Source organism: Sebastes fasciatus, chromosome 1 (genome assembly GCF_043250625.1).
Source record: "Sebastes fasciatus isolate fSebFas1 chromosome 1, fSebFas1.pri, whole genome shotgun sequence".
Lineage (NCBI taxonomy): Eukaryota > Metazoa > Chordata > Actinopteri > Perciformes > Sebastidae > Sebastes > Sebastes fasciatus.
In genome coordinates, this window is record NC_133795.1 from 45,604,631 (window position 1) to 45,617,472 (window position 12,842).

A 12,842-nucleotide genomic window follows, 5' to 3' on the forward strand; every position below is an offset into this window, starting at 1 on the left:
TTTTAAGAAGATTTTAAACCTCCTCTCCACTCTGACAGTTGGCTGCTCCCCTCTAGCTCTGAACATTCCATGCAATACACACTCATGTAAAAATGTGAGAAAGTCATTTTTATCAAGCTTCAAACAAGGTTGAATAGTTTAAAAAGTTTAAATGGGATTTAAAAGTTGAATACAAGCAAGAATATATGAAAGATGTGGAACATTTTAAAGTATGAATGGAGTTTCTACGTGAATGTATGAATGAGTAGTTAGCATTTGAAAATGCTTGAAAGTGGTTGAATTTTTGTTGGATTTGAACACTCTGCCCATTCATTTCAATGCGCGAAATTTCGCAGAAAACGTTGAATATTTCGGAAAGTATGAATGGTATGAAAATTCTGAATACATGCGTGCATGTCCTAATTGAGCTGAACGTTTTGATGTTTGAATTGAGTTTGTACGTTGAAAAATGTGGAAGGAGTAGCGTTGCAAAAAACTAGGCGGAAAAATAATAATAAGTATAAACTTAGTAGAAGAACATATGTTGTGAATGCTGGAAGCAATTACTTCTTCCAATTATTTCTATTCTAGTGTCATATTCTACTGAAATGGCCTGTGTTGAACAATAAATAGTATTAATATAATAAGCATTTCAGTCCAAAATGGCGGCAATGGCTGTTGTAAAAAAACAAAACACTGGAGTTTTATTTCTCTTTGCTTCTTAACCGTAACTATTGGAGATCAAGGCCTAACCTTAATGTTGCAAGAGTTTCCCCAGTTTGCGGGCTCCCTTCTAGCCACTATACCGGCTAGTTTAGGCGTTGACCTCGAATGGTTAAGGTTAGGACCATAGACATACGTATATATATACAGTATGTATATATGTCTATGGTTAGAACAGGTCGTCGGGCAGCGAGTCTAGCGAGAGTTTTTGCAGATCTCATCAGATTTCGCGGTTTGCGGGCTCCCTCCTAGATATGACCCTTCTGGCCTCTACAGTGATAGATAATACAGCAGCTAGCATATTAGCAGCTAGCAAATTAGTAGCTAGCATATTAGCAGCTAGCATATTAGCAGCCGGCATATTAGTAGCTAGCATATTAGAAAAATGTTTCAAACACTAATAAAGTACATTGTTTTTAGGCACTTTCAACAAAGTTCAAATTCCCTTTTTAAAAATTTACATTTCTCTTTTTTTATCTAGCAGTAGCTAGCTACTGGTGTTAGCCTGTTGTTAGCCAGCACAACAGTTAACTTGTTGTAGCAGCCCCAAAGGACAGTACGCTAACAGTACGCTAGCGGCGGGATGTATTTGGACTGTGCCGGGGACGTGGCCTCTCTGACACTTTTATCTGCTTTTATCTGGTTTGACTCGTCTCCTCATGTCAAAGTGTTAATAGGACAAAAGTGTCTGTCAAATTAATGTAATTTAGTGAAACAACAAGTCTTTAATCAATGGTGGAAAGTAAAGTACATTTAATGAATTCTCTTTGGGTCCTTGTTCTGAGTATATAAAATAACTCTATAAAATAGTTAAAATGATTCACACTTCAGTCAGCTACATTAAAATGCTGCTTGTACATAAATGCATCAATAACAGAATATTTTACACTGGAATTTCTGTCTGCGTATTTAATCCACTGGCTTTCATCTATTTTGTAAGAATGTAGGCTAATATATGGAAATGAAATCCCTGAAAATCCACACAAAGGTTAAAATATAGTTTAGTTAATTAAAAGTAAATACCACAATGTAGAAATACTCGAAATACTGCATATATTCATCAACATATAGCCTACTTAAAGTACCAAAAGTAAAAGTACTTATTATGTAAAATAATCTATATCATCATTATAGTATTCTAATTATTGATGCATTAATGTGTTCATCACTTTAATGTTGCAGCTGGTACAGATGGAGCTACTTTTAATGACTTTATGTACTGCTTGTAGTTTAATCTATAAAAATAATAATACATCATCATGTATTATTATATACTTCTGGAAGTTTAATTTATAATAATACATAATTTATTATTATATACCGCTGGTGGTTTAATCTATAATAATACATCATCATTTATTATTATATACCGCTGTTAGTTTAATCTATAATAATACATCATCATTTATTAGTTGATTAGATTTTATAATTTTAAAAGCAATATTTCCGAGGAGCACTTGAACGCATCAGTAAGCCAGGGCTCACTCAGTGCGCAGCAGCGACATCTAGTGGCCACCGGGGTGAACTACCGGCAGCTGGCAGCCGGTTAATACCAGTGTCGGTGGTGCAGCAGATCAGATCCGTCTGACCGCAGCTCTGCCCGCACACAGCCCGTCTGTCTGCCCGTCTGTCTGCCTGCCTGCCTGCCTGCCTGCCTGTCTGTCTGTCTGTAGGACACCGCAGACAGTCAGTGAGCCAGTGAGCTGCACTCAGCAGAGCGGACAGTTCGGCCATGAGCAGCGTGTTCTCCTGACGGCCTCCACTCCATCCAGAGAGCAGCTGCAGCACAGATCTGACTGATCTGTCCATCCAGAGAGGAGGAGGAGGAGGAGGAGGAAGCACTGCAGCAGACATGCCGGGCCTGCTCCACATCACCCTGACTGGTGAGTCCTACTATATCATTATGATTATCATTTCATCAACCAGCTGTGATGTTTTAATGGGATTCACAACAAGAAGCTCCTGAAGGAGACACACAGCAGAGAGATGTTAGGAGACTCAGTGTCAACTCACTACTGAGCACCACAGACAGGATCTAACTCCCTATAAGAACATTAATATGTTGAAGTAGCTTGTTAATAATAATAATATTATTATTATTATTGTATATTATAGGGTGTAAACCAGCAGTATCTGTTTTTAATGAACCGTTGAGGTTAAATTCTGCAAAGTGGATGCAGGCTGGCAGTGAGTGGGAGGCGCGTAGTGCACTTCAATCAGCAGACACACACTGCAGTGTCTGACACACACACACACACGCAGAATTATAATCTTCATCATCACCAACATAAATTCATTTAATCAGGAGGATCAGCAGCAGTTTTGCATCGTCATGGACAATAATAATCTATGTATTTTTTTAATTTATTGATTATGTAACGAACCAAAACAATGCTCTATGTTTTGATTTCCTGCAAAACTATTGGCTTTTACTATAACATAATCATTTTATAAAGATGATGTCCTTAAAAGACAAAGATATTACATTTTCAATATTTGTAAAATTAGGACGGCAGCTACAATCTCAAGAATCCTCAACTAATCAATTCATTGTTTTGTGTTCAAAATGTCAGAAAATATTTTTTAAATCCCTATTTATTTTGTATTTTTAGTCGACCATCAGTCCAAAAAACAAATATTATATTTAATTTCCATCATATGTGTTAAAGAAAAGCATGAAATCATCAAATTTGAAACCCAGCAAATATTTGACATTTTCTACTTATTCAAAAAGTAGCAATAAAACATCAGTCGATCATCAGAATAGATGCAGATTAATTTTCTGTGGATTGACTAATGATTGCTTCACCATCATCATCATCATCATCATCATCATCATCTGCAGCAGCACTAATATGAGGTTGCAGTCGTTTCTTTGGTTGTGTTTGTTGCTGTTTGATGGAGCAGCAGAAGACTTGATTAGAAAACAGAGGAGATAACGAGGAGGATGAAGAGCTGAACCTCTTTCTGTCTCTCTGTCGGGGTGAAGGAGGATTTGGGGGAGGGTCCCTACCGGCCTACTATAAGCTGATCCGAGGAGGCTTTAGGGGCAACACCCCCCACCCACACACACACACACACACACACACACACACACACACACCTAACATACTGTATTGAACACAAAATAAAAGCTGGAAACGACTAGCAGTGAGGAAAAAAATCGAGTCACCTTTTTAATCGCAATTTTAAAAAAAAAGATTTCTAAATAGATGTTTTAACGCCAGAATAGAGATATTTGCTTCTTCTTAGTGTATGTGGAAGTAGAAGGAAGTTACCGATTTTATTGTTGTAGTCTGAGTAACGTGACGTCATATCCATTCCGTATCCGTCAACCAAAACAAACCTCAGAAAGTCTAAAACGTTGGAGGGTCAGTGTGGATACGACCTGTACCCTCCCATGTTAAATCCAGCGTGGTAAACACTACACATCCAGTAAAGGATGGAAACACTTTGGGTTTCACACATTGACAGGAAAAGCAGAACTAGACATCACGGCTAAAGCTGCATGCTAACTCTGTCACGGACGGGAAACGTTATCGTATCGCGGTTACGTTGAGGTCGAGCTGGCCGTCGCTCTCATCTCCGTGGTCAAATGGGCCGACGCTACAACTGTAGAGCACCCATATACTGACATTTTTGTTCTCTGCATTGAAACGGCCCCGATGGAGCTGACAATGGATGGATAAAGAGAACGGAGCTGACGGGAGAGCTAGAGACCACCTTGGAGAAGTTAGAGGAAGTAGACACGTGGGACTACGTCCACTTTTCAAAAAATGGGTTAACAAAGGGAACTGTATATACAAAATACATCTATGGAAATAAGATTGATGGATTATATTCAGCAGAAGTATAAAACATTACATGTCCCTTATAAATTAAAAAGAAAATATCACTAATCTGTGAGGGAAAGTCTTTATTCTTTGATTTTTGGGTTGCTGGATAAAAAAAATTAATAATTAATTCCTGACAATGACTGATATATTTGACTTCAAGACATCTCTGACTACATACATGCTGAAAATCAAACATTTTTACTGGATTAATTTAGAGGTTTTCCAAAGTAAAAGTCCCTAGAAGTGTATGATTCAACTTGTTCCCATGGTCTAGTGGTAAACAAGTTAACAAAAATCACAATAAATCACAATACTTAAAAATCACAACACATATCGAATCAGCACCCAAGTATGGTGATAGCATAGAATCAGGAGATAGGTGGATCATCTCAGCCATAATATTTTCTGCATTATGAGTACTTTTACTTTTGGAATTTTTAAGAATAGTTTGATGTTTTTTTTTTGTTGTTGTTTTTTTAAGGTTAAAGAAATACATACACATACTTGTAAAAGGGACATACAGACGTAGGCAAAGTTGTTGGTAACGTTCCGTTAAAGAGAGAAAAACCCACAATGGTCACTGAAATAACTTGAAACTGACAAAAGTAATAATAAATGAAAATTCACTGAAAGTTAACTAATGAAAATCAGATATTGTTTTTGAATTATGGTTCAGCAGAATCATTTAAAAAAACAAACTAATGAAACTGGCCTAGACAAAAATGATGGTAACATTAACTTAATATTTTGTTGCACAACCTTTTGAGGCAATCACTGCAATCAAGTGATTTCTGTAACTCTCAATGAGACTTCTGCACCTGTCGACAGGTATGTTGGCCCACTCCTCGTGAGCAAACTGCTCCAGCTGTCTCAGGTTTGAAGGGTGCCTTCTCCAGACAGCATGTTTCAGCTCCTTCCACAGATGTTCAATAGGATTTAGATCCGGGCTCATAGAAGGCCACTTCAGAATAGTCCAATGTTTTGTTCTTAGCCATTCTTGGGTGTTTTTAGCTGTGTTTTGGGTCATTATCCTGTTTGAGGACCCATGACCTGCAACTGAGACCAAGCTTTCTGACACTGGGCAGCACATTTCGCTCCAGAATGCCTTGATAGTCTTGAGATTTCATTGCACCCTGCACAGATTCAAGACACCCTGTGCCAGATGCAACAAAGCAGCCCCAGAACATAACCGAGCCTCCTCCATGTTTCACATTAGGTTCAGTGTTCTTTTCTTTGGATGCTTCATCTCTTCGTCTGTGAACATAGAGCTGATGTGACTTGCCAAAAAGCTCCAGTTTTGTGTCATCTGTCCAAAGGACATTCTCCCAGAAGCTTTGTGGCTTGTCAATATGCATTTTGGAAAATTCCAGTCTCGCTTTTTTATGTTTTGGTGTCCTCCTCGGTTTTCTTCCATTAAGTCCACTTTGGCTCAAACAGTGACGGATGGTGCGATCTGACACTGATGTACCTTGACCTTGGAGTTCACCTCTAATCTCTTTGGAAGTTGTTCTGGGCTCTTTGGTTACCATTCGTATTATCCGTCTCTTCAATATGTCATCAATTTTCCTCTTGCGGCCACATCCAGGGAGGTTGACTACAGTCCCATGGACCTTAAACTTCTGAATAATATGTGCAGCTGTAGTCACAGGAACGTCAAGCTGCTTGGAGATGGTCTTATAGCCTTTACCTTTAACATGAAGGTCTATAATGTTCTTTCTGATCTCCTGAGACAACTCTCTCCTTAGCTTTCTGTGGTCCATGTTCAGTGTGGTACACACCATGACACCAAACAGCACAGTGACTACTTTTCACCCTTTAAATAGGCAGACTGACTGATTACAAGTTTGAAGACACCTGTGATGCTAATTACAGGACACACCTTAGTTTAATATGTCCCTATGGTCAAATTATTTTCAATCTTTTCTAGGGCTACCATCATTTTTGTCTAGGCCAGTTTCATCAGTTTGTTTTTTAAAATGATTCTGTTGAACCACAATTCAAAAGCAACAGCTGATTTTCATTAGTTAATTTTCAGTAAATTTTTATTTATTATTACTTTTGTCAGTTTCAAGTTATTTCAGTGACCATTATGGGTTTTTCTCTCTTTAACGGAACGTTACCAACAACTTTGCCTACGTCTGTATATAAAACAAAAAAAGAAACATAAAAAGAAAAATAATAAATAAAAGTACTACCTGTTGTAATAGTGCAGTGTCAAGAGATAAGTTCATATTCATATACATACATATTCATATTTATATACATACAACCAACCTCATATATAGATATATATACATACAGTATATACATATGTCTATATCCACACGCGCATACATATAGATATCCACTTAGACACATTCGCTAACACATTTATCTATTCTATTTTACAGACAAAAAAAGGACATATTTACATCCCTTTAGTTGACCTTTATCGACATTATTTATTTATTAATTTTGTTTAACTCCAATCCTCACCCTGACTCAAAGTATCCCACCGACGCTCAAAAATGATATTCTGTTCTTCATTTCTATTAACATCCCTCTCAAGAACCCACTGATGTTTCAAAAACATTTTGAAACGTTCAGTGTTTAACTGTTGTCTTTTTATAGCTTTAAATATAAATGCTTTCCCCATCATAATGATGATGTTGTTCAGGTCTTTTCCTTTTTCATCATCCCTTAAATCACCAAACATTATAGAAAAAGGACAACTATAGAAATTTGATTTGTAGACTGAGATCCACTTTTCAACTTTAATCCAAAATAATGCAACTTCCTTACAATACCAAAATAAATGAATGTCTGACTCCTCTTCCTCCTCACACAATCTACATAATTCACATTGTTGGATGCCCCATTTTTTTAGCATCCTTTTGGTAGGCAAGAATTTGTAAATTAGTTTTAGTTGTAAAGTTCTAATGGAGACATCAGAAGAAGTTGTGTAAATACATGTAAATACTTTCCTCCATGGGATACTTTTGTCCAACAAATCCTCCCATTTTGACTGGATAGCTACTGGTGCAGCAGAAATGTGTTTAAGTTGCATGTATAACTGATATATTTTCTTGTTTATTTTTGTCTTATTCATCCATGTTGTGTCCTTAATGTAGGGGCAACATGCCATTTGTTTTGTACATAATAATAGCTTCCTTTTCCAGATGTGAGGTATAGCTGCACAGAGTTGATTAAATGTAAAAAGGTCACAAACATTACCGTATACTATTTTAAATTCATCATAAGACTTGATTTCGCCCCCACTATTCAAGAGGTCATTTATAAATAATATTCCTTTTTCAAACATTGATTCAATAAAGATAGGGTGATCATTAATCAAAATATTTCTATTGTACCACAACACTTGGCTCTGGATTTCATAACTTAACTCTGGTTGATGATATTGGTATTGAAACCAACTGACTATGGTCTCTTCCAAAAAGCCTGATAAGTATGGAAATGACTTTCTCTTTAATATAGTGAACTGAAAAGCAGTTAACTGGAGGTAAGGATAGAGTTCTTTGTGGAACAGAAGATGAGCAGACCTCAATAATTTTGCTGAAAACCACTGTGGATTTAAGATAAATTTTGGTATAAGGGATGCTTTTATTGCAAAGTTGAGTGCCTTAAGGTTTAACAATTTAAGTCCACCGTGTTTGTAATCATTATACAGATAAGCTCTTTTAATTTTGTCAGGCTTCCCACCCCATAAAAAATTTAACACATTTTGTTCATATTTTTTAAACAGCTCCTCTCCTGGGGAAGGTAATGACATGAGGATATAGATAAACTGAGGAATCACTAAGGAATTTATCACTGTTATTTTTCCATATAAAGTTAAATTAGTCATTCCCCAAACTTTAAATTTTCTGTCGACTGTATGTAGCTTTCTATCAAAGTTTTCCTTCGAGATAAGTTCCATGTTTTTAGGGATATGTATACCAAGGACATCTATTGGGCCATCTGACCATTTTAGTGGCAGATTACTATAGATATTAAAATTTGTACCTTTCAGTCCGGAAATAACTGAAAAGTTATTCAACTCTTTAACTAATGCAGTAAAGGATGCGACATTTGGTTGAATTTGAAAGTTTACATCGTCCGCATACATTGAGATTTTTGATTCCAAACTATTTATTCTCAAACCTTCTATGTTGTTATTCATTCTTACTTTTTGGGCTAAGATTTCTATAGCTATAATAAATAGATACGCAGACAGCGGACATCCTTGTTTCAATCCTCTATATTGCTTAATTGTTTCAGAAAAAAAACCATTGTTTATTATTTTACACTTTGGATTACTATACATTACTTTTATCCAACTAATTAAAGAATCTCCAAAGTTAAAATATTCTAAACATTTATAAATAAAATCCAAACGTACTTTATCGAAAGCTTTCTCAAAGTCAGCAAAAAAAATGAAAGCAGGGGTTTTTGTTGAGTCATAATATTCCATTATTTCGATTATTTGTCTAATAATGTCACTGATAGATCGACCCTGTAAGAAGCCACACTGATCTGGGTGAGTAATATTGGGCAGTACTATTTTTACTCTATTTGCAAGACATTTGGCTAATATTTTAGCATCGTTACATTGTAGTGTGATTGGTCTCCAATTCTTTAGAGTAGTTGGATCTTTATACCTTCCACCTGAATCTTGTTTCAATGATAGTGAGATTAAACCTTCCTGTTGAGTTTCTGTAAGTGCTTTTTTGCTATATGACCAGTTGAAGGTGTTCAGCAAAGGTGTTTTAACAGACTCATAGAAGGTTTGATAAAAGTCTACAGGTGTGCCATTGGCTCCTGGACTTTTAATAGTTTGATGTTGATACTTTTGTACTTTTTGAAGATTTTGAATGCAGGACTTTTAAAAAGTATTACTACACTGTAGTATTACTACTTTTAATGAAGTAAAAGATGAGATTACTTTTTCCACCACTGCATGTTGTGAATTTTAAGTGTTTGACAAGTGGATTTTTTTGCCTGTAAGGAATCATTTATCCTTTGGGGTCAATCAATATCTAAAGGACTTTTATAGGAGTCCATTCATTATGCTCGTCGTCGTCGTCGTCGGGCTGAGAGGCCAAATGAAGTGATTCATTGACACTTTGGACTGAAACTCAATCTGTTTTCTGTCCAGAGAAGCTCACTCGATAATGTCCTCCCTGTCTCGTCCCATCGGGATCGTTGTTTTAAAGCATCGCAGGTTAACATCAACCACACTGCATCCTCTGGGTCTCCCGGGTCCCTCTTTGCTGTGTGCTTTGAGTTCAATCAAGAGCGGCTTTTTCTTTCTGCATCTGTAATCTCAGATGTTTGATGAACTTTGGAGGGTATCTCCCCTCCAGCACCTGCTCATATCCGCCGCCGTGACGTCTCAGCAAAGCGTTTATAAATGTGTGTGAAGCTGATAAGTTGGCCGTTCGTCCCTCCTGCTGGATTCACTCTCTGAAGTACTTACGATGCAAAGTTTCTTTTGTAGACGGAACCTTCCAAGGTGACTGTGTAGGGGTGAAACCAGGTTGTGCTGTGTAAGAGAGGCGTACGCTCCATCAGACTGTTGCAATACTGATAAAACTTATAGGATGAACTAGCTGGTTTAGTTGTTTATGTGATGTGTTGATAATTAGTTCGAGTTTGAATACGAGGATCTCAGCTCCCCTGAAACAGACGTGAGCTCCCAGAAAACCTCATGAGACGTTTACTGTAGAAGGAGCTCGAAGATATCCTACCATTTGGTGACACTGTTTTATTTTAGGTTCCTGAAATACATAACAAGCTAATCGTGTTTATTCACTTATTAGTGTCTAATAAACACAATGCTGTGTGTTCCTGGTGTGGATATCCATGTGTCGGGGCGCTCTAAACGGCGTAACGCACCGTACGTTATCTGGTCGGTTTAACAACGTAACCAAACCGCTGTCTGTCCAAGGTGTGTCGCCATTTTTATTGTTTCTCGGTGGAGAGCGATTAATAATCATGTTTCTGTTTCTTTCTTGTGTCAGGTTAAATGTTCTCTGTACGAGGCGGCCACATTGATGTTTGCGCGTGCATGTGTACAGTACCGTCCTATAGGGATTTCACGGTGAGGACGTTTCCCACCGGTTAATAAACTCATGATAACACCGGTGTCACAGATTACACCGGACATTTAACAAGAAAAGATGCCGCTCCTCAATATGTGCAGAGCGCTGACTCTGGTCTGTAACGTCGGATGGCGGTGTGTCTGTCCTCTCCATCCAGCTTTCTCTGCAGAGCCGCAGGTTTCCACCATCAAGCATCAAGCCGAAATATTGATATTGATATATTGATTTATGCAGTGGTATTTCACAACCACTGCATTAGTTGTACTGTTCGATCTCTTGGGTTTATGGCACAATAATGGTGCATCAGGAAGGTGAAAGCTACATCAGCACAGTTTTAAACCCTCTTTAATGGACACTGCAGGTCCCAACATCGTCTTCCTCCTCCTCAAACTTCAGCCCGATATTCAGACATCAGTGAAGCTGTTTCTTTATGGTGTTGTCTGGCTCAGTGTTTATGGTGTTATCTGGCTCAGTGTTTATGGTGTTATCTGGCTCAGTGTTTATGGTGTTATCCGGCTCAGTGTGGATGGTGTTATCTGGCTCATTGTTTATGGTGTTATCCGGCTCGGTGTTTATGGTGTTATCCGGCTCGGTGTTTATGGTGTTATCCGGCTCGGTGTTTATGGTGTTATCCGGCTCGGTGTTTATGGTGTTATCCGACTCGGTGTTTATGGTGTTATCCGGCTCGGTGTTTATGGCGTTATCCGGCTCGGTGTTTATGGCGTTATCCGGCTCGGTGTTTATGGCGTTATCCGGCTCGGTGTTTATGGCGTTATCCGGCTCAGTGTTTATGGCGTTGTCTGGCTCAGTGTTTATGGTGTTATCCGGCTCAGTGTTTATGGCGTTATCCGGCTCAGTGTTTATGGCGTTATCTGGCTCAGTGTTTATGGCGTTATCCGGCTCAGTGTTTATGGTGTTATCTGGCTCAGTGTTTATGGTGTTGTCTGGCTCAGTGTTTATGGTGTTGTCTGGCTCAGTGTTTACGGTGTTGTCTGGCTCAGTGTTTACGGTGTTATCTGGCTCATTGTTTATGGTGTTGTCTGGCTCAGTATTTATGGTGTTATCTGGCTCAGTGTGTATGGCGTTATATTGCTCAGTGTTTATGGTGTTATCTGGCTCATTGTTTATGGTGTTATCTGGCTCAGTGTTTATGGTATTGTCTGGCTCAGTGTGTATGGTGTTATCTGGCTCATTGTTTATGGTGTTATCTGGCTCAGTGTTTATGGTATTGTCTGGCTCAGTGTGTATGGTGTTATCTGGCTCAGTGTTTATGGTGTTATCTGGCTCATTGTTTATAGTGTTGTCTGGCTCATTGTTTATGGTGTTATCTGGCTCAGTGTTTATGGTGTTGTCTGGCTCATTGTTTATGGTGTTATCTGCCTCAGTGTTTATGGTGTTATCTGGCTCAGTGTTTATAGTGTTATCTGGCTCAGTGTTTATGGTGTTGTCTGGCTCATTGTTTATGGTGTTGTCTGGCTCATTGTTTATGGTGTTGTCTGGCTCAGTGTTTATGGTGTTGTCTGGCTCATTGTTTATGGTGTTGTCTGGCTCATTGTTTATGGTGTTGTCTGGTTCAGTGTTTATGGTGTTTGGCTCATTGTTTATGGTGTTATCTGTCTCATTGTTTATGGTGTTATTTGGCTCAGTGTGTATGGTGTTATCTGGCTCGGTGTGTATGGTGTTATATTGCTCAGTGTTTATGGTGTTGTCTGGCTCAGTGTTTATGGTGTTGTCTGGCTCATTGTTTATGGTGTTATTTGGCTCAGTGTGTATGGTGTTATCTGGCTCATTGTTTATGGTGTTATTTGGCTCAGTGTGTATGGTGTTATCTGGCTCATTGTTTATGGTGTTATTTGGCTCAGTGTGTATGGTGTTATCTGGCTCAGTGTTTATGGTGTTATCTGGCTCAGTGTTTATGGCGTTATCCGACTCAGTGTTTATGGCGTTATCCGGCTCAGTGTTTATGGCGTTATCCGGCTCAGTGTTTATGGTGTTATCTGGCTCAGTGTTTATGGTGTTGTCTGGCTCAGTGTTTATGGTGTTGTCTGGCTCAGTGTTTATGGTGTTGTCTGGCTCAGTGTTTATGGTGTTGTCTGGCTCAGTGTTTACGGTGTTGTCTGGCTCAGTGTTTACGGTGTTATCTGGCTCATTGTTTATGGTGTTGTCTGGCTCAGTATTTATGGTGTTATCTGGCTCAGTGTGTATGGCGTTATATTGCTCAGTG

General features: G+C 38.4%; 1 protein-coding gene across 4 annotated transcripts in view; it reads left to right on the forward strand.

Annotated features, from left to right (window-relative positions):
- The first annotated feature begins 2,198 nt into the window (after positions 1-2,198).
- The window catches only part of podxl2 (podocalyxin-like 2), a 36,253-nt gene continuing 25,609 nt past the window's right edge, over positions 2,199-12,842 (forward strand). For all 4 annotated transcript variants that reach the window (XR_012595724.1, XR_012595726.1, XR_012595725.1 and 1 more), the window contains exons 1-2: positions 2,199-2,331; positions 2,376-2,585. Coding sequence is in view for 1 of the 4 variants with exons in the window: in XM_074649737.1 (XP_074505838.1) it covers positions 2,555-2,585 (31 nt within the window). In the remaining 3 variants the exon portion in view is untranslated. The remainder of the gene's footprint in view (positions 2,332-2,375; positions 2,586-12,842) is intronic.